This window comes from Myotis lucifugus, unplaced genomic scaffold (assembly GCF_000147115.1).
Source record: "Myotis lucifugus unplaced genomic scaffold, Myoluc2.0 scaffold_901, whole genome shotgun sequence".
Classification (NCBI taxonomy): Eukaryota; Metazoa; Chordata; class Mammalia; order Chiroptera; family Vespertilionidae; genus Myotis; species Myotis lucifugus.
This window is the reverse complement of record NW_005871949.1, coordinates 38,607-59,100: the sequence shown is the minus strand read 5'-3', so window position 1 is coordinate 59,100 and position 20,494 is coordinate 38,607. Positions and strand designations below refer to the sequence as shown.

The following is a 20,494-nucleotide window of genomic DNA, read 5'->3' as shown; positions in this document are numbered from 1 at the left end:
TGTGAGATTCATGCTTGTTTGTGGCTGTATCTCATTCCATTGCTCATTGTATGAATATAGACTAAAATTTATCCATTCTCTTGATGTATATTTGGATTGTTAACTATTTGGCGCTATTGTGAACAGTGATGGTTGTGAACATTCTTACACAGTCTCCTGGTTCATGTGTTTAAGGGTTTCTGTTTGGGTAGATACCTAGGGGTGTAATTGGTGGGTCATGGGATATGTTTAGCTTTTCCACACAATGTCATCTATTTTTTAAATAGGTGTTCCCATTTATACTATCACCAGCACACTAAAGGATTTTAAACAGAATGATGATCAGATTTATGTTTTTAAGAGATCATTCTGGTTGTTAGGGCAGAGTTAAAAGGGATATAGGACAACAGGATAGGAGATTGTTCTCTGTAAATTTTTTAAAAGAACAGAAAACTGGCTTTTGTAAATGACAAAAATAATCCACAACTAAATCTGATATTGGAGTTACTAATGGATTTTGTATTAGTAGTATGCTTTGACAGTCAAAAGCAATTGATCTTTGTCTCTTACAGTCTGTCATATTCAGGATTTACAGAACAAGGCTTATACATTTTCTTTGAAAAATTCACAGAAATTTAATTTCTCTCTTCCACTAGACCCAGTTTTATTCCAAGGGCTTACACAGTGTAACACTTCTTGTTTAGTCTTATATAGCAGTAGATTTTACAGAAAGTAGTTAGTACACCATAATAACTCATCTGGATTTGTACAAGTAATTTGGATTTATGGGTTCTGCTATAATGAAAGAACCTTATAGAAGTATAACTACGAAAAGGTAACTTTTCAATCCAGATTTTTAGATTTCTGGTATATGTATTTGATTATTTATAGTGGTTATGTATGTAAATGATTGAAATTATAGCATGTTTAAATTTGTAGTTTTTGTCTTTTTATTGTAAAAAATTTAACATGAATTTATCCTCTCAAATTATTTAGTGTACAGTATTAACAGTATTTACATTGTTGTATTAAATTTAAATTATTTCCTAGAAATTCACAGATTTACAGTCTCTTTAACTGTAGGTCATAGGTAATTAAATTTGAATTATAAAACATAGCAACTGACAAAACATGATCATTATGAGCATTTTTCTTTTATTTCAGAGTTTTCTTGGCGGCTTTTTTGGTCCCATTTGTGAGATTGATGTTATCCTTAATGATGGGGAAACCAGGAAAATGGCGGAAATGAAAACTGAAGATGGCAAAGTAGAAAAACACTATCTTTTCTATGATGGGGAATCTGTTTCAGGAAAGGTAAATCATTTGTTTGTAGGATGCTAGAATTAGTCATCAAAGTGGTATCTGCTGTTTCTAAATGTGAATGATCTTTTTTTCGGAGGGTCAGCTAAAAACCTTGCTTATTAGAACATTTACAGGAAAGATTCTTAAACTGAAAGAGTTACAGGGACAGAGTTTAAATTAAATTGTGTGCAAAATTTTGTGTTTGTGACTATCTGCTTCTGACAGTTTCTCTAATGGGGCTGCAATCCATGCAAAATTTGTTGAGTTATAGAGATTAAGGATAATTCCCTAGTATACCTTTCTAAACGTTACTTTCTCATTCTTTGTAGCTTATCTCTCTGTACTACTACATTGTATCTCTCATTTCTTGGTACCCTGTGGAGGAGTATGTTTGGAATGTGTCTCTGCATGGTCAGAAACGTTTATGATACCTTTTGTAAGGTTTCACTTTCTCTCCTTTTCCTTATCAAGTGATATATAAGATTCTTTTTTTTTTTATGTATAGGATTCTTATACCTTAGGGAATCAATAGTCATTAGTCTAGGAATGGTAATACCATAGACAAAGTCAAGCCATAAAACATTTGAAATAGTTTTTTTTAGTATAAAATATGAGAGTTTTTCTTCCCTGCTTATTAAAGTAATATAGACACATATTAAACAATTTGGAAAATAAATAACTATAATGCCATCATCTGGAAAGAATTCACTGTTAAAATTTGAGTGTGCTTCTTCCTAGTCTCTGCATTAATTAATGTTTATGTATACATAGTATATTAAGCATACTTTTTTCTTTTTAATATGTTTTTATTGATTTCAGAGAGGAAAGGAGAGGGAGAAAGAGATGGAAACATCAATGATGAGAGATAATCATTGATTGGCTGCCTCTGCATGCCCCACACTGGGGATCCAGCCCACAGCCTGGGGATGTGCCCTGACCAGGAATTGATCCATGACCTCCTGCTTCATAGGTTGATACTCAACCACTGAGCCATGCCAGCCGGGCACTTTTTTCCTATTTTTGGATATTTAAGTAGTTTTTCTTTTTTTTCCTTATTTTATTTTTTCATATGGCTTGTAATGTGTCACCATATCTTTGGTAATACAGACGTCTATATACATAAATTTTTCTCAAATTTTGTAGGATAAGATTATTTCCTTTTTAAAAAAAATATTTTTTTAATTGATTTTAGAGAGAGAGAAACATCAATCTGAGGAAGAAACATTGGTTGTCTCCTGCACCCCGACCGGGGACCCAACCATCAACCTGGGCATATGCCCTGACTGGGAATCCAACCAGCAGGGGACGAGGCACAACCAACTGAGCCACAATGGCCAGGGCAAAATTATTTCTTTAGAATGAATTCCTGGAAGTGAATTGTTGGACCAGAATACATGAATATTTGAAGGGTGTTGACATATTAATCTGAAATATTTGCATCAAATCACATGTCTCCTTATAATGTCTTGTTTCACCCAGAGTAGCATTGAATATGATCACTTTAATCTTTGCTATTTTATAATTAGCATTTCTTTGATTACTAGATAGGTTGAACTTAGGCTTATTAGCCATTTTACTGCATTGTCTATTCTGATCTTTGACAAATTACTTTTATTGCTGTCTTAGGGTTATATCTGAAATAAATGTTTTGGCTTTCAACTTTACTTTTCTGGTCCTCTTCCTTTAAAAATATGGAGAAGGCCCTAGCCAGTTTGGCTCAGTGGATAGAGCATTGGTCCGCAGACTGAAGGGTCTTGGGTTTGATTCCGGTGAAGGGCACGTGTCACCGTTGTAGGCTTGATTCCTGGCCCTGGTTGGGGTCTGTGGGGGAAGAAACCAATTGATGTGTCTCTCACATCAATTTTCTCTCTCTCTCTTTCTCTCCTTCTCTCCCTCTCTTTCTCTCTCTCCTTCCCTCTCTCTCTCTCTCTCTTCCCCTCTCTCCTTCTCCCTCTCCTTAACACTCTCTCTAAAAATCAATGGAAAAATATCCTCTGGTGAGGATTAACAACAACAACAAAAATATTGTTGGAGAAGAAGAGAAAAGGCCCTAAAAAAGAGCAGACAAAATTGAAAAGGATGGGACATATCAAATGAAAGAAAAGTAAAGGAGATAGTGTTCGGCCTATAGGAAAGGAGACAATATGGTGGTGTTGGAGAGGTAGGGATACCAATCTAGTCTTTCTAAGGGGAGATTGAACCCACTAATATCTCGGATATTTAATTTATAGGTATAACAAGTAAATAAATATCTCTCTTGCTAGGTTAAAAGCTTTTTCAGATCCAGGGAATCAGTGTGTGCTTCTGTATTTTCTATAAGGTACATTATAGTTTACTTATATAATAGGCTCTCACTAAATATTTATTTGGTTTGTTTATTTACTGTTTTTAAATCTAGTAGGGAACATTCCCTGTCAGGTTTAAAGTAACCTTATGTTATCTGGGCCAATTAGACTAATGTTTATAGGATAAATAAAGGAAAAATGGAATATTTAAGGAAATAAAGCTACCACAGTGTGATTAAAAAAAAAATAGCTGGCATTCGGATTACATTTTTGGAATTGCTATGGATCATATGTAGGCCTAATCAATAGCTATAGAGTACATTTTTAAAAATGCTAAACCCCAGTGAGGGCATGTGCTTGCGGGGGAGGGAGTAAGGGAGACTGGGGGAAGGTTAATGGGGAAAAAAGAAGACATATGTACTATTTGTAATACTTTAAATGATAAAATAACATTTAAAAAATGCTAAACCTCTTACAGGTAAATATTTTGGTCAAAGAATATTATATCTGGAATCTGATTATTAATTTACCTGAGCTTTTAAATTTTTAACCTTTTTATTATGAAATACAACATGTTTACAAACCACATAAAACAAAAATAAATTATTATAAGGCATATTTTCTTGTAATCACCATTCAAGTCAAGAAGAACTTTGCCAACAACCCTGTATGTTCCATCCCAAACACAATCTTTTTCCCTCAAAAGTAACCCTATGCCAGCGGTTCTCAACCTGTGGGTCTCGACCCCTGTCGCCTAAGACCATCCTGCATATCAGATATTTACATTACGATTCATAACAGTAGCAACATTACAGTTACGAAGTAGCAACGAAAATAATTTTATGGTTGGGTCACAGCATGAGGAACTGTTGGGTCACAGCATGAGGAACTGTATTTAAAGGGCCAGAAGGTTGAGAACCACTGCCCTATGCTGACTTTGGCATGGCTCAGTGAACCAAGAGGTCACTGGTTCGATTCCCGGTCAGGGCTTGTACCCGAGTTGTGGGCTCCATCCCCAGTAGGGGGCGTGCAGAAAGCAGCCAGTCAATGATTCTTATCATTGATGTTTCTCTCTCTCCCTTCCTCCTGAAATTAATAAAAATATATTTAATAAAATAAAATAATAAACTGTTTCTTAATTGTTTAGTCTTGCTCTTTAAAAAAAATTGATAGGATGTTTAAATCTCTTAATCTCAGATTCCCTGTTAATGCCTTTCTTTCCCTTATAATTTATCTGTTGAAGAATCTGGGCCATTTGAACTGTAAAGTTCTCTCTGCATACTCATGATAACAGTTATTGTCTGTTAATTGCCAGCTGGATCAAAAGGTTTGATCAAATTCAAGTTTGATTCTTTTGGCAAGAATACAGGTGATTGGTGTGTTTTTTCATCAGGGAGGACATATGCCTGGTTTTCTCTTTCTTTTTTACAACTCTTGTAAAAATTGTTAATATTTATTCCTGGCATACTTTAGAACAGGTTACTAAATATGATTTATGAGCACTTTGAAAAGAAAGTTTAATGGAAAAAGAAGAAAATAAGCATTGGTCACTAAGAACATGTCTTACCACACCAATCTAGGCTTTCTTAAATGTCAATATAATAAAAAGATCATTGGGGTAGAGTTGGGAGATCTAACCTTGACTTTACCACTGTCTTAGTAGATAACTCTTAAGTCATTTAACTTTCTGGACCTCCCTTGTAAATTGAGAATGTTGGACTGGTCATTGGTTTCCAAACTTGACTTTGCATTGTAGGATTCTCTGCATAAAAATCCTTCATATCTCTACATATAAAAGCCTAAGTGACTGTTTGACCGTCCGACCAATAGCTATGATGCGCAATGACCACCAGGGGGCAGACTGTTTGACTGGTAGCTATGATGCACACTGACCACCAGGGGGCAGATGCTCAGTGTTGGAGCTGCTGAGCTGTGGTGACTTGGCAGCTGCAGTTCTTGGGTGATGTACCTGGAATCAGAGAGGAGAGAGCCCGATTCCCTGAAGCATCACCTGAGAACCGCCCTCTCGCAATCCAGGGCCCCTTGGGGGATGTTGGAGAGCTGGTTTTTGCCCAATCCCCACAGGCTAGGCCGAGGGACGCCACCGGTGCACGGGCCTCTAGTATTAGATATAATGTTGGAGACCTGGGAGGTCTGACATCCCACCCAAAGTATGAATAAATTCCTGTTATGATATTTCTGGGATATGAGCTTCTGTAAGCCCAATTTTTCCCCAGGTTTTTAAAAAGACTTATTTTTTTTAAGAACAGTTTTAGGTTTACATCAAAACTGAGAGGGAGGTACAGAGATATCCCATTTACCCCTACTTCCACACATGCATAGTCTCCCCACACATCAATTCCCAGAATAGTATATATTTTTTTATCAAGGATGAAACACTGACACATCATAATCATTTGTTCTTGGTGTTGTATCTGTGGGTTTGGACATGTATAACATTTCCATCATTATAATACCATACAGGGTACTTTCATTCTAAAAATTCTTTCTTCTGCCTATTTGTCTCTCTCCTGGCCACAAATCCGCTGATCTTTTTAATTATCATCATAGTTTTGCCTTTTCCAGAATGTCATATAGTTGAAATCATATAGCATATGCCCTTTACAGATTGTCTTCTTTCAAAAACATAATTTAAGGTTCCTCTATGTCCGTTCGTGGCTTATTAGCTCATATCTTTTCAGTGCTGAATAGTATTCCATTGTCTGGATGTACCACATTTTATTCATTCACCTACTGAAGGACATCTTGGTTGCTTCCAAGTTTTGGCAGTTGTGAATAAAGCTACTGTGAACATCTCTGTGCCGGTTTTTGTATGGACAAAACTTTTCAACTCATTGGGATAAATAACCACCTTCAAATGCACTATAACACATTTGCTGTCATATGTTAAAGCCTGTTTAGCTGTGTAAAAAACTGTCAAACTGTCTTCCAAAGTAGTGTTACCATTTTGCCTTTCTACCAGTAATTTATGAGAGTTCCTGTTGTTCCATGTTCTTGTTAGCATTTGGTGTTGTCAGTGTTTTAGAATTTGTCTAATAGGTGTATAGTGGCATCTTATTGTTTCAATTTGCAATTCTCTAATGTTGATCATCTTTTTTAAAAAATTATTATTTTTTTATTGATTTCAGAGAGGAAGGGAGAGGAAGAGAGAGATAGAAATATAAATGATGAGAGAGTAATTAATTGGCTGCCTCCTGCACACCCCACACTGGGGATTGAGTCTGTAACTCAGGCATGTGCCCCCATCCAGGAATCCAACCGTGATCTTCTGGTTCATAGGTCAATCCTTAACCACTGAGCCACGCTGGCTGGCTGTTGGCCATCTTTTTATATATATTTGCCAAACATATCTTTGGTAAGATGCCTGTTCAAATCTTCTGCCTAATATTTAATTGGGTTGTTTGTTTTTTTCTTGTTGAGTCTTAAGAGTTCTGAGACTATTTTGGATAAAAATCCTTTATCAGATGTGTTGTTTGCAAATATTTTTTCCCCCATCTGTGGCTTGTCTTATCATTATCTCCCCCGCCCCCTTTTTTTAAATCCTCACTCGAGGATATTTTTTTCATTGATTTTAGAGAGAGTGGAAGGGAGGAAGGAAGGGGGAGAGAAGGAAAGAGAATCATCAGTGTAAGAGAGATACATCAATTGGTTGCCTCCTGCACAGGCCCCAAGTGGGGCCTGGGATTGAACCCGTGACCCTTTGGTGCTCGGGCCAACACTCCAACCATGGAGCCACACTAGTCGGGCATCTTTTTACTTTCTTGATGGTGTCTTTTGAAGCACTACAGTTTTAAATTTTGAAGAAATCCAGTTATTTTTTTCTTTTGCTGTCATCTAAGATATGCTTTTGGTGTCATCTAAGAAAGCATTGTCTATCTAAGGTTAATGAAAATTTACACCTAAATTTTCTTCTAAGACTTTCGTAATTGTAGCTTGTACATGCAGGTCTTTGATCCATTTTGAGTTAATATTTGTATATGGTGTGAGGTAGGGATCCAACTGCATTCTTTTGTATGTTGATATTTAGTTGTTCCAGCACTATTTCCTGAAAAGAATATTCTTTCCACATTGAATTGTCTTGGGACTGTTGTAGCATATCCTTTTTAGAGTTAAAATTAATTGCTGTCTGTCAGATGTTTTGGGGAGTTTTTGAGGTATTCCTTAAGACAGCTGGAAATACTTAATTATCACAATATAAGTAGGGAGATTCTTTTTTTAAAATATATTTTTATTGATTTGAGAGGAAGGGAGAGGGAGAGAGATAGGAAACATCAGTGATGAGAGAGAATCATTGACCGGCTTCCTCCTGCACGCCTCCCACTGGAGATTGAGCCTGTAACCCGGGCATGTGCCCTTGACTGGAATCAAACCTGGGACCCTTTAGTCCGCAGGCTGATGCTCCATCCACTGAGCCAAACCAGCCAGGGCCAAATAGGGAAATTATTAAAAGCTACTCACTCAGGTTCTTTTTATCCTTAGTTAGAATATATACTGCTTTGGCTCAGGTGACAACTCTTAAATCTAGAATAGTTCGACTGTATTACTGTACCTACTAATTTGAGAGTTTTGCTGTGTATTTAAATTATTGAAGTTCTCTCTCTCTTTTTTTAATTGTGAAAAGTTTGACTAGTAATTTATCTGGTGATTTTTGGGAAGGGAGAGAACATAAGTTATAATTTCTTAACTGGGATGTTCTTCTAGATTTTTTAAAAAAAATTGTGCTCCTTATAGTTTCTGTCTGTTGGGTCCTGCCATGCCCTTTGAGGCAAGAGAATAAGAAAGATTTTTTCCCCCTCTTTGACAAACTGTTCATTGAATTTTGTGTCAGTATGGGATATCTCTTATTGTATCCTAGAATCCCAGGATTCAGGGGGGTGGTAAAGTGGAGTGGTGATGAGTAAATTGTCTTGAAGAGGTGATACCAGGTCCAAGACACATGCGGTGAACTCTATCTAAAAATGAACAGTGTCTGAGATTATAGAAGTTTATATTTTAGATCTCCTCTCCCAGCAAGGAATATTATTGTAGTATCTCATGTCAACATGACATGGACCATGTTCTTCTAGCAGCAGTTGGAAACTAATCTTGGATAACCACAATCTCCAGCATTTACTATAAATGACCCTATAAATGGAATATAGTAAGTACACTGATATATATTTGTCTTAAATACAATATAGATGAATTTCACTCCTGAAATAGATCCTGAAGACAGCATTATTTGAGACATCTGTAGAATATTATATACTGAAGAATGAGTTTTAAGATTGGCTTGTTAGAGTAATGAATGTGTTGTATGTATAGTTTCCCTACATTTTGTTTTCATGACCTTTTAAACATATATACACTAGAGGCCCAGATTTGTGCACCAGTGGGGTCCCTTGGCCTGGCCTGCGGGGATTGGGCCGAAACTGGCTCTCCGACATTCCCTGAGGGGTCCCGGATTGTGAGAAGACTCAGGTCAGGCCGAGGGACCCCACGATGGGGGCCGGGGAGGGATCACGGAGAGCTCCAGGGCGTGTCCGGCCTGTCTCGCCCTGTCCTGATCAGCCAGATCCCAGCAGCAAGCTAACCTATCGATTGGAGTGTCTGCCCCCTGGTGGTCAGTGCATGTCATAGCTACTGGTCGAACAGTCGCTTAGGCTTTTATATATATAGATATATATATAGATAGTCTCAAGTTTCTCTACTGTGATTACTTACTCATAGCAAAAGGAAAAATAGTAACTTTAAATTGGAGAAACTTAGAGGGTTACCTTGACCAAGTGATCATAGTTAACATCACCAGTATTAGAACAAACTGGCATTATGTGCTTCCTAATAAGATACCCTGAGAAGGACACAGTTTCACTTCTGTGGTGTTCTTGCCAAAAATGCAAAAGCTGTGTCTGTGATAAAACATCAAACAAGCCTAAATTGAGGGACATTCTATACGGTAACTAACCTGTATCCTTAAAAAACATGAAGGTCAGGAAAGGCAATGACTGAGGAATGTTTTAGATTAAGGGAGACTGAAGAGACATAACTATATGTAATGTGTGAAACTGGATTGGAGCCTGGGCAGCAGGAAAAAAGGATATAAAGTACATTATTGGGATAGTTGATGGAATTTGAATATAGACTATGGAATGTTAAACTTTCCTGGTTTTGATAATTGCACTGTAATTATGTAAGAGAAAGTTCATTTTCTTAGCAGGTGCACATGAAGCTTTTTGGGATAGAGGGACATGATGTCTCCAATTCTTGGTTATAAAGAAAAGTATGTATGTATGCATGCATATGTGTACACATAGGGAAGATGATAAAGCATATGGGACCAAATATAACCACATCTGACGGGTCTGAGTAAAGGTTATGTGAGATTTCCTGGTGCTGTTCTTGCAACTTTTCTGTCAGTTTGAAATTATAATAAACGTTACAAAAGTATCACTGAGTTGGTGTTAAAATTCTTTTTTTTTTTTAAATATATTTTATTGATTTTTCACAGAGAGGAAGGGAGAGGGATAGAGAGTTAGAAACATCAATGAGAGAGAAACATCGATCAGCTGCCTCCTGCACACCCTCCACCTGGGATGTGCCCACAACCAAGGTACATGCCCTTGGCTGGAATCGAACCTGGGACCCTTCAGTCCACAGGCTGACGCTCTATCCACTGAGCCAAACTGGTCAGGGCGGTGTTAAAATTCTTTAGGCCAGTTCACCATCATAATTTCACTTATTTTTCTATGCTCCATTGCAGAATAGCTTTTAAACCAGTATACATAATTATGCCTTCCTATTCTGGGATTCTTCAGATTCCCCAGTAGCTTGAATTAGGCTTAAAATCCTATATAATAAAAGCATAATATGCAAATTGACTGAACAGCGGAATGACCTACAGAATGACCGGTTTCTATGATGCGCACTGACCACCAGGAGGCAGACGCTCAATGCTGGAGCTCCCCCCTGGTGGTCAGTGGGCTCCCACAGGGGGAGCGCTCCTAAGCCAGAAGCCAGGCTCATGGCTGGCGAGCACAGTGGCAGTGGTGGGAGCCTCGCCTGCCTCCACTGCCTGCACTGCAGGTGGGCGGTAAAGAGCGAGGGGTCCTGGACTGGGAGAGCCCCGGACTGCGAGAGGGATGTCTTTGACTGCCAGGACATCTGGCAGGTGGACATCCCCCCAGGAGTCCCGGACTGGGGAGGGCGCAGACTGGGCTGAGGCCTCCCCCCCCTCAGTGCACAAATTTCATGCACTGGACCTCTAGTCAACTATATTTTAACATCAGTGGGAATCGAGGAAAATTTCAGAGGTTAGGCAGTTTGGTGGGAAAATGAAACATTTGCATTTCTACCTTAATGTGGTTTCAAAGTGTTTTTTGAAGAGCTGTAAATTTTAAAATATCAGATACAGCCATGTTCAAACAAAGACATTATTATGAATTGTTGCCAAGTAGACATTGTTTAAAGTATACTGTTTTCTCTGTGCTTTATTAGTGCAAATTAGAGAATAGCTCTAATGACTGCTTGGCATATGAAACAGCTGGGAGTTATGCTTGTTTTATTTGTCATTCAGACGTAAAATTTAACTTGTTAGTAGTGTATGTGAAGCATCTTTAAGTACTACCATTCTGTGATTTCTTAATAAGTATTTTTCTGATTTTGAAAGTATTATTTACCTATTATGTATGTATATATATCTATATATACACTAGTATACATAGATATATATATATACACACACACATATACATGGGAAAAGACTCTTGAGAACTAACAAGAAGAAAACAAAATTACTCATAATTCAAAAGTAGCTGCTGTCAAGAGAATTTGTTTTCTGTAGTTTTAAAAAATATAATTGGCATTATAATTGTATACAGTTTGACCATGCTTCCTTCATGTAACATATCATGCACATCTTCCCACATCATTAAAAATTCTTTGACCATATTATTTTTAAACTTTAATAATATTCCATTATATGATGTACCACAATTTAATTATTCTTTTTCTAAGATATTAATTTGGAAGTCAAGTAACTAACTCATCCTGGTTACAAATATGAAAGATACAGAAGAGTGATTAATTTATATAGTTTATAATAAGTAATTGGACCTCTTTTTTTTTTATTGGTCCTCGATTTCAATTATTTTTTGAGAAGCATTGTTGAGAGAAAAGCATTTAAGAGTCACATTACCAATATTTTCTATAGTAAAGAATATGTTGTTTTTATTAGCTAATCCTTAAACATTTGGAATTTTATTTTAATATGCGTGTACTTTACAGATATTTTATCAAATTAAAATTTTATAAAATTAAGATTTTTAATAGAATGAAAGGTATAACTAACCTGTGTCAGAATTGGGCATGTGTTGGTATGAACTTAGGCTAGTGATATATAGCAAATAATAAAACTATTAAAAATGTGTTTCAATTGTGAAAAAAAATTAAGATTTTCATTGGCAGATATGAATTCAGGGATTTTGAGATTATATATTTTACCTCATAAGTATGTAAGATAAATCATATTCAAAATTTAAATCTTTAGACATTATGTTTTTAGGATGAGTAGCACACACAGAACAGTAAGCATTGCTTTTAAGGTTAGGGATTATAACAAGATAATCTTGGTTACAAAAAGCTGAAAGTGATATGTTCTGTAGTCATCATGATTTAGGTATTTGGTGGTGTCTCAAACTTCAGAAATAAATACCTGAAATTCTTACACATTGCTTTCATCTGGAAGGAATCAACTGGTAGGCCCACTCAAAGGTTTAACATCTCTTACAATTTCATGTTTTGGCAGGTAAACCTAGCCTTTAAGCAACCTGGAAAGAGGCTAGAACATCAAGGAATTAGAATTGAATTTGTAGGTCAAATTGGTGAGTTGTAAAATAGTATTACTTTTTTTCTTTGATAACTGAGTTTGAAGAGGATTGGATTTAGCACTTAAATAATTGAATTAGAATTTAGCTTTGTAGAAGGAATTGATTTTGTATAATAAAAGGAATTATTTTATAAACATTAAACCATGTTTTCTTTGAATTGTTTGACTCATCCTGCTTTTATTGTTAAAATTAATTACTAAACATGAAAGGAGTTATGTAAGCTACCAGCCTTGAAAAATAATTCAGGTAAATTATTTGACTCATTGAAATTTCCATCTGCCTCAATTTTTTTCACCAGCTTTACTCACAATTATATGTCACCTTCATCCATCACTTTCTAATTACCCATGCCATTTGTCTTCCTAATCTAGTGTGTGCCTGTAGCCACTCATCTGTCAACAGAAAATTCGGTGTGAAAAGGAAAGATGTAGTTTCTTACTGACCTAGATCAACTTGTGTACATTTCCATACATGTATTTTAGAGACATTCTTGATTTAGCAGTATAACTGTATAAATTTTTGGTGCTGCAGATTCAGAAAAGAGGAAATAGGTCTTTATAATACTGTATACATAGCTAGATTTTAAATCTAAGTTTTGTATATTTTTAAAGTATCAAAATTGGAATGGATGGGTGCTTTTTTAAAATACATTTTATTGATTTTTTACAGAGAGGAAGGGAGAGAGAGATAGTTAGAAACATCGATGAGAGAGACATCGATCAGCTGCCTCCTGCACATCTCCTACCGGGGATGTGCCCGCAACCCAGGGACATCCCCTTGACCGGAATCGAACCTGGGACCTTTCAGTCCGCAGGCTGACGCTCTATCCACTGAGCCAAACCGGTTTCGGCGTTTTGTATATTTTTAAAGTATCAAAATTGGAATGGATGGGTGCTTATTCACATTATCTATTCTAGATGAGATTATATTGAGCAAATTACAGTAATTAACTGATAGTTGATTTTAGTTTTATCAATTTGCCTAACAAAGCAAAGGAATAAAACACTTTTTGCCTCGAAGGGAGGAAGTTCAAATAATTGCTGGAAATGTGTCTTAAATTAGCTTCATATTGGGCAAACCCTCACTACATTAAAGGAATGAATTTATTTTTACTTGCTTTGGAGGAAGAAGTGTGGGTTTTAATGAAATGATATTAAATATAATTGGTCTTTTTGCTTTTTAAAATTTCTTAGAACTTTTCAATGACAAGAGTAATACTCACGAATTTGTAAACCTAGTGAAAGAACTAGCCTTACCTGGAGAACTGACCCAAAGCAGAAGTTATGATTTTGAATTTATGCAAGTTGAAAAGCCATATGAATCTTACATCGGTGCCAATGTCCGCTTGAGGTATGAATTAGGTGTATTAGAAACTGGAGATAGAGTCAAAACTACAGAATAATGGTTGCTGCTGAATGTCTTAATAGAACTTCCGTTATAATTCTGGACTGGAAGACTTAAGGTTTTTAGGAATTTTGTCAAATACTTTGTTTTGTGTGGCTAATGCTGATCTGAGATAATAAGAGCCTTCTATCATTATAGATTTAGAGAACCCCATTATGAGAAGTTTTAGTCATATGATTCCTTTGTATGAATTTTTCCTTAGGTACTTTATTTGTTGTGTAAATGGATTACCCTCTAAATACATTAGTTTCCCAACAGATCTCATTTACTATATGATTAAGGAGTGGTCTAGAGAGATTTCCTTCAGTGGGCTTGATGCTAGCTCTCAAATTTATCTAAAAAGTATGTACACTGGTCTTAAAATTGAACTGTTGTGTTTTTTTTTTTTTCATGGTGGGGGAATTTATTTAAAAATTAGAACTCCTTCATGAAATAAATGAAGTTGATCCCAAAAGAGTTCTATCAAGGAGAAAGCTGAGTAAACAGTTAGTTTGTTTTTTTAAAACACTGAAACTTATCATAGGAGATTTAACTTGACTCTTCTATTAACTTTATAGGTATTTTCTTAAAGTGACAATAGTAAGAAGACTGACAGACTTGGTAAAAGAATATGATCTTATTGTTCACCAGCTTGCTACCTACCCTGATGTTAACAACTCTATTAAGATGGAAGTGGGCATTGAAGATTGTTTACACATAGAATTTGAATATAATAAATCAAAGTAAGTACCTTTCACAAACAGATAGCTTAAATGTTCAGGGAAGATTAAGAAGTAAGCTTTTCAGGTTTTTGTAAATTGGTCAAAATGAGGGTAGAATTGACATTAATCTGCTGTTAACAGACCAACAGAAACTCTGAGCTGAAATAAACTTTAGTAGGAGTTTGTTCTGGCTTCTGAATCAGTGCAAGTGTCTTTCATATTCTATTCCTAATAAATTTCCACTTGGTCATTTTTTATAGAGCATTTTACGATCTCAGAAGGCAGCTAAACCTTATGTCTAAAAATTTATTTTACCGGCCCGACATCACTTTAGCCTGGTCATCTTTTTAAAACTAAACAAAAATACATTTTTTTGACAACATAAACAATAAATATTTTCATTATTGAAAATTTTGATAATGTGGGAAAGTCAAAGGAAATAAAAATATCACAAATTTTCACTTTTACCATTTAACCACAATATATTCTCATATTTTTCCATGTAGAAGAGGTGCATATGTTTATATATGTTGTATTTTTATTGAAATGGGCTCTTTTTAAAAAAAACTGTTTTTATTGATTTCAGAGAGGGAGGGAGAGGGAGAAATAGAAATATCAATGATGAGAATCATTGATTGGCTGCCTACTAGGGATCGAGCCCTCAAGCTAGGCATGTGCCCTTGATCAGAATCGAACCCAGGACCCTTGAGTCTGCAGGCTAACGCTCTATCCACTGAGCCAAACCGGCTAGGGCTGGGCACTTATAGATTAATGCTGTTTTAAGCTTTATTTTTTTTAAGTCAACTTTTAAATTTTGGAAATTTTCAAACACATACCAAAGTATCTGAACAGTATAATGAATCCTCATGTACCCATTGCCCAGCTCCAACTATTCAGATTTGTTTTGTCTGTATTCAGTCCCACACTCCCATTAGATTATATGGGGGGGGGGGGTATCCAGACATAAAATTTCATCCATAAAAATTATGTATCGCCCTGGCTGGTTTTGCTTAATGGATAGAGCGTTGGCCTGTGGATTGAAGGGTCCCAGGTTCGATTCTGGTCAAGGGCACATGCCCAGGGTTGCTGGCTCGATCCCCAGTAGGGGGCGTGCAGGAGATAGCTTATCAATGATTCTCTCTTATCATTGATGTTTCTATCTCTCTCCCTCTGCCTCTCTGAAATCAATAAAAAAATAAGAAAAGGTTTTCCATGCTTAAGTTCTTTGGAAACTAAGTTAATCTCTGGGTAAGGAACAATAATCAGGTTAATTCTTCCTTTTGAGATGTATTGAAGTCAAGTAAAAGTTTGATTTCTTATTTTTATAGTACAGTTATGTGCTGCATAACATTTCGGTCAGCAACACACCTCATATACAACAGTGGTATACCATAAACCTCAGTGTGTAGTAGGCTATACCATCTAGGTTTGTGTAGTGCACACTATGATGTTTGCACAACAGAATTCCCTAACGATGCATTTCTTAGAACATTTGCCCATCATTAAGCAGCGCACACTGTAAAATGATTAATACTTTTTTGAAAAAGAGGAACATTAAACAATATGAATAGTCAAAATGGTATTCTTACATAGCTATTAATCTAAAGATGTCTAATAAAGCCTTTAGGACTTATTTTACTCTTTTTCTTTGTTTTTTAAATATTTGGTATAAGTGAGATATATTCTTTCTCCAAAGGTATCATTTAAAGGATGTGATTGTTGGAAAAATTTACTTCTTATTAGTAAGAATAAAAATCCAACACATGGAGTTACAACTGATCAAAAAAGAGATCACAGGAATTGGTAAGTTGAAAGAGTATTTGAGTGAAAATTCCTGTTTAGTTGAAATTTTAAAATCTTAAAATCTTATTTGAACATAAAATTTATATTAGATATTAACTTTGATACTTAATATTGCTGGCAGTAAGTAGTTTGTTTTTTTAAAATTTGATTTTTGGATACAGTACCTCCTTATCCATGGGTGATACATTTTAACTAATTAATTAACTAGTTAATTATTGTTAATCCTTGCCTGAGGATATTTTCCATTGATTTTTAGAGAGAGTGGAAAGGAGGGAGGGGGGAAAGAGAGGGAGAGAGAAAGAGACATCAGTGGGAGAGAGACAAATTGATTGGTTGCCTTCTGAACATACCCCTGCTGGGGCTGGGGATTGATCCAGCAACCCAGGCATGTACCCTTGACCGGGAATTGAACCCACCACACTCCTTTGGTGCAGGAGTCGACGCTCTAACCAGTGACCAACACTGGCCAGTGGCTAGGGCAGTGATGGCGAACCTATGACATGCGTGTCAGAGGTGACACGCGAACTCATTTTTTTGGTTGATTTTTCTTTGTTAAATGGCATTTAAATATATAAAATAAATATCAAAAATATAAGTCTTTGTTTTCCTATGGTTGCAAATATCAAAAAATTTCTATAAGTGACACGGCACCAGAGTTAAGTTAGGGTTTTTCAAAATGCTGACACTCCGAGCTCAAAAGGTTCGCCATCACTGGGCTAGGGGATACATTTGAAGACCGAAGTGGATGCCTGAAACTACAGATAGTACTGAACCCTATATATACTTTGTTTTTTTTCTATGTGTACAGATTTATGGTAAAGTTTAATTTGTAAGTTAGGCATAGTAAGAGATGAACGATAAAAAAGAACAATGATAACATTATACTAGTACTATATAATAAAGTTATGTGAATGTGTCTCTCTTAGAATGTCTTACTGGACTGTATTTACCTTTCTTGTGGTCATGTGAGATGCTGCAGTGCCTGTGTGATGGGATGAAGTGAGCTGAATGTTGTAGGCATGGTGACATAGTGTTAGGTACTGTAAGGGTTACTTGAATACAAGCACTGCAACACCAAGACTGCAACACCAAGCACTGCCTGTGTGTGTGTATATGTGTACTAAGTGCTTACATAGCGTGGATACAGTGGACAAAAGAATGATTCATGTCCCAGGCAGAATGGAGCGGGACTGCACGAGATTTCATCACGTTACTCAGAACAGCGAGCAATTGAAAACATGAATTGTTTATTTCTGGAATTGTCTATTTAATATTTTTGGACCATGGTTGGCTGCAGGTAACTAAAAACAAAATCACATGGTTCAAAAATAAAGTGTAAGACACTATACAGTAAAAAATGTCCTATTTTTGTACTTCAGCTGCTCATAGGTAATACATTTATAAGTTTTTGAATCCTTCTAGATTTCCTTTTTGCCCAACATTTTATCGTAGCAGCAGTGGTAGCAGCTGCTTTTCTGGTTTTGCTATGCAGCCCAAGGACAAGAAGAAGAAGAAAGATGCTAGAGAGTTGGCCAAGAAAGACAAATCTGGGGGCAAGGCCAAAGGAAATGGTCCAAAGGCAAAGTTCGGGCCAAGCTCAATAATCTAGTCTTGTTTGACAAAGCGACACATGACAAATTCTGTAAGGAAGTTATAAGCCCACTGTTATCTCTTAAAAGACTGAAGATCCAGGGTTCTTTGGCCAGGGCAGCCCTTAAGGAGCTCCTTAGTAAAGGACTTACTAAACTAGTTTCCTGCCCTGGCCAGGCACTCAGAGCATCATCCCAATAAGCAAAGGTTGCAGGTTCAATGTCCCATCAGGGCACATACAAAAAGCAATCAATGAATGCATAAATAAGTAGAACAGCAAATCGATGTCTCAGTCCCCTCCCTCCCTCCCTCCCCCCTCTCCCCTCCTCCCTCCCTTCCTCCTCTCCCTCCCCCCTCTCCTCTTTATAAAAATCAATAGCACAAACAATGAACTAGTTTCAAATCACAGCTCAAGTAGTTTACACCAGAAACACCAAAGGTGGGGATGTCCCAGCTGCTGGTAAAGATGCATGAACAACAGGTCCGTCTCACCAGGTGCGCGTTTTGAAAAATAAAACTTAATTAAATAAATAATTCCTTCTATTTATGCATATATATGTAAGTTCCTCTGTATTATAGCCCCCCTTTTCAGTTAAATGGTTACATACAGTACAGACTTGCTTTTTCACTTAGTAATGTATCTTCGAGATCTTTCATATCAATACATAAGAAAGAACACTTCATCTTTTTTATAGTATTCCATTCGATGTATGTACTAGTATTTAACCACTCTGCTATTGGTATGCATACAGATGGTTTCCAGTCTTATGTTATTACAAAAAGTGCTTCAGTTAATAATGTCATTTTGCCTGTGTGTGTATATGTGTGTGTAAGATAAAATCTTAGAAGTGGTATTGCTATTTCAAAGATTATATTCATTTTTAATTTTGATACACAATACCAGTTTGTCTTCTTTAGGGTTTGTAACAATTTGCATCTACCAGCAATAAATGTAGGGAGTGGCTCTTTTTCCTCTATTCTCACCAGCACAAGGTTATAACATTTTTAGCTGATCTGATAGCTAGGGGGAAGAAGTTTTCCACTGTTATTTGAATTTAACTTTCTCATTCTGGGTGAGGGTGAGCATCTTTTCATGTGTATAAAAGCCTTTTGTATTTTATAAACTGCCTATCCATATCCTTTGCCCCATCTCCTTGGATTACTAGTCTTTTCATATTTATAGAAACTATATATTAGGGAAATCAATATCTTTTTCTGTTAAGAGCAGAAAAAAAAAATTTCCCCAGATTGTCTTGCTATGGTGCTTTATGCCATGTAGAAGTTCTTTTTTTAAATATATTTTTTTTTATTGATTTTTTACAGAGAGGAAGGGAGAGGGATAGAGAGTTAGAAACATCGATGAAAGACGAACATCGATCAGCTGCCTCCTGCACATCGCCTCCTGGGGATGTGCCCGCAACCCAGGTACATGCCCTTGACCAGAATCGAACCTGGGACCCTTCAGTCCGCAGGCCGACGCTCTATCCACTGAGCCAAACCGGTTTCGGCCATGTAGAAGTTCTTGATATTTATTTAGTTTATTAGTTTTTCTTCTTATGGACTCTGGGTTTTGTGACAGTTTGTCCTTTTTCACACTGAGGTTCTAAGAATAATTTTCTTAGCTTGATTTTACTAAAATAATACATTATAGTTTAGGGATTTTGTTTAAATTTTTAAATCATTTGGAATTTGTCTTGATGTAAGATATGAAGTATGGATCCAACTTTACTTTTTCCAGATGGCTGACCAGTTGTCCCCAAATCATTTATTGGTTCATAAACTGCTTTTTAATTTTGTTTAGTATATAGATTTAGTTTGTCCCCTATAGCTCTGTTGGTTTCTTGGCTGAAAATAATTTTAGGTAACACTTTTTAAGAATGTATAATTGGTAATCATAATGATAAACATTTATGATTTCTTAATCTCTATGTTTCACTTGCTAATAAAAGTTACAGTGATTTAAAGACATTAAAACCAAACTTCAGGTTCCCATTTGTTGTTTTAAAAATTGTTTATTGAAACATTTTTTCTGAGTATAAAAATTGTTTGATTCTAGAAAATTTTAAATAAAAAATAATCTATAGTCATAATCCAGAACAAACTTTAGTCTTTACATGTGTGGCTCAGTGGTTGAGGGTCGACCTATGAGCCAGGAGGTCAAGGTTCAATCCCGGGTTTGATTCCTGTCATGCTACGTGCCCGGGTTGCAGGTTGTGGGCTCGATCCCCTGGTGGGGAACGTGCTGGGGGTCATGTAAGAGGCAGCCGATTGATGATTCTCATCATTGATGTTTCTATCCCTCTCCTTTCCTCTCTTTCTAAACAATAAAAAAACGCATATAATTTCAAAACATAAAAGAACTATATGTCAATCAGGTATTCAGTATATTTTGTTTATGTTAAAGTTAACTTTAACTGCAAGGGAAAGACAGTTTGGGTGTTGCAGAGAAAACTAGCAAGTCAATGGTTAGTTCTGATGTGGGTTGCTAGTTTCCAATTTATCAGGTTTTGGAACCTATAGAAGGAACTCTGTGAAGAAGATTCTT

The 20,494-nt window shown here is 36.3% G+C and overlaps 1 protein-coding gene and 1 pseudogene across 3 annotated transcripts in view; both read left to right on the top strand.

Annotated features, from left to right (window-relative positions):
* The window catches only part of VPS26A (VPS26, retromer complex component A), a 32,465-nt gene that overhangs the window by 5,075 nt on the left and 6,896 nt on the right, over positions 1-20,494 (top strand). For 2 of the 3 annotated variants that reach the window (XM_006106756.3, XM_023747538.1), the window contains exons 2-6: positions 1,144-1,293; positions 12,370-12,445; positions 13,645-13,801; positions 14,413-14,577; positions 16,253-16,359. In XM_006106756.3, the coding sequence (XP_006106818.1) occupies positions 1,144-1,293; positions 12,370-12,445; positions 13,645-13,801; positions 14,413-14,577; positions 16,253-16,359 (655 nt within the window). The remainder of the gene's footprint in view (positions 1-1,143; positions 1,294-12,369; positions 12,446-13,644; positions 13,802-14,412; positions 14,578-16,252; positions 16,360-20,494) is intronic. The other variant, XM_023747539.1, reaches the window with a different exon arrangement.
* LOC111824088 lies at positions 17,492-19,142 on the top strand (annotated as a pseudogene).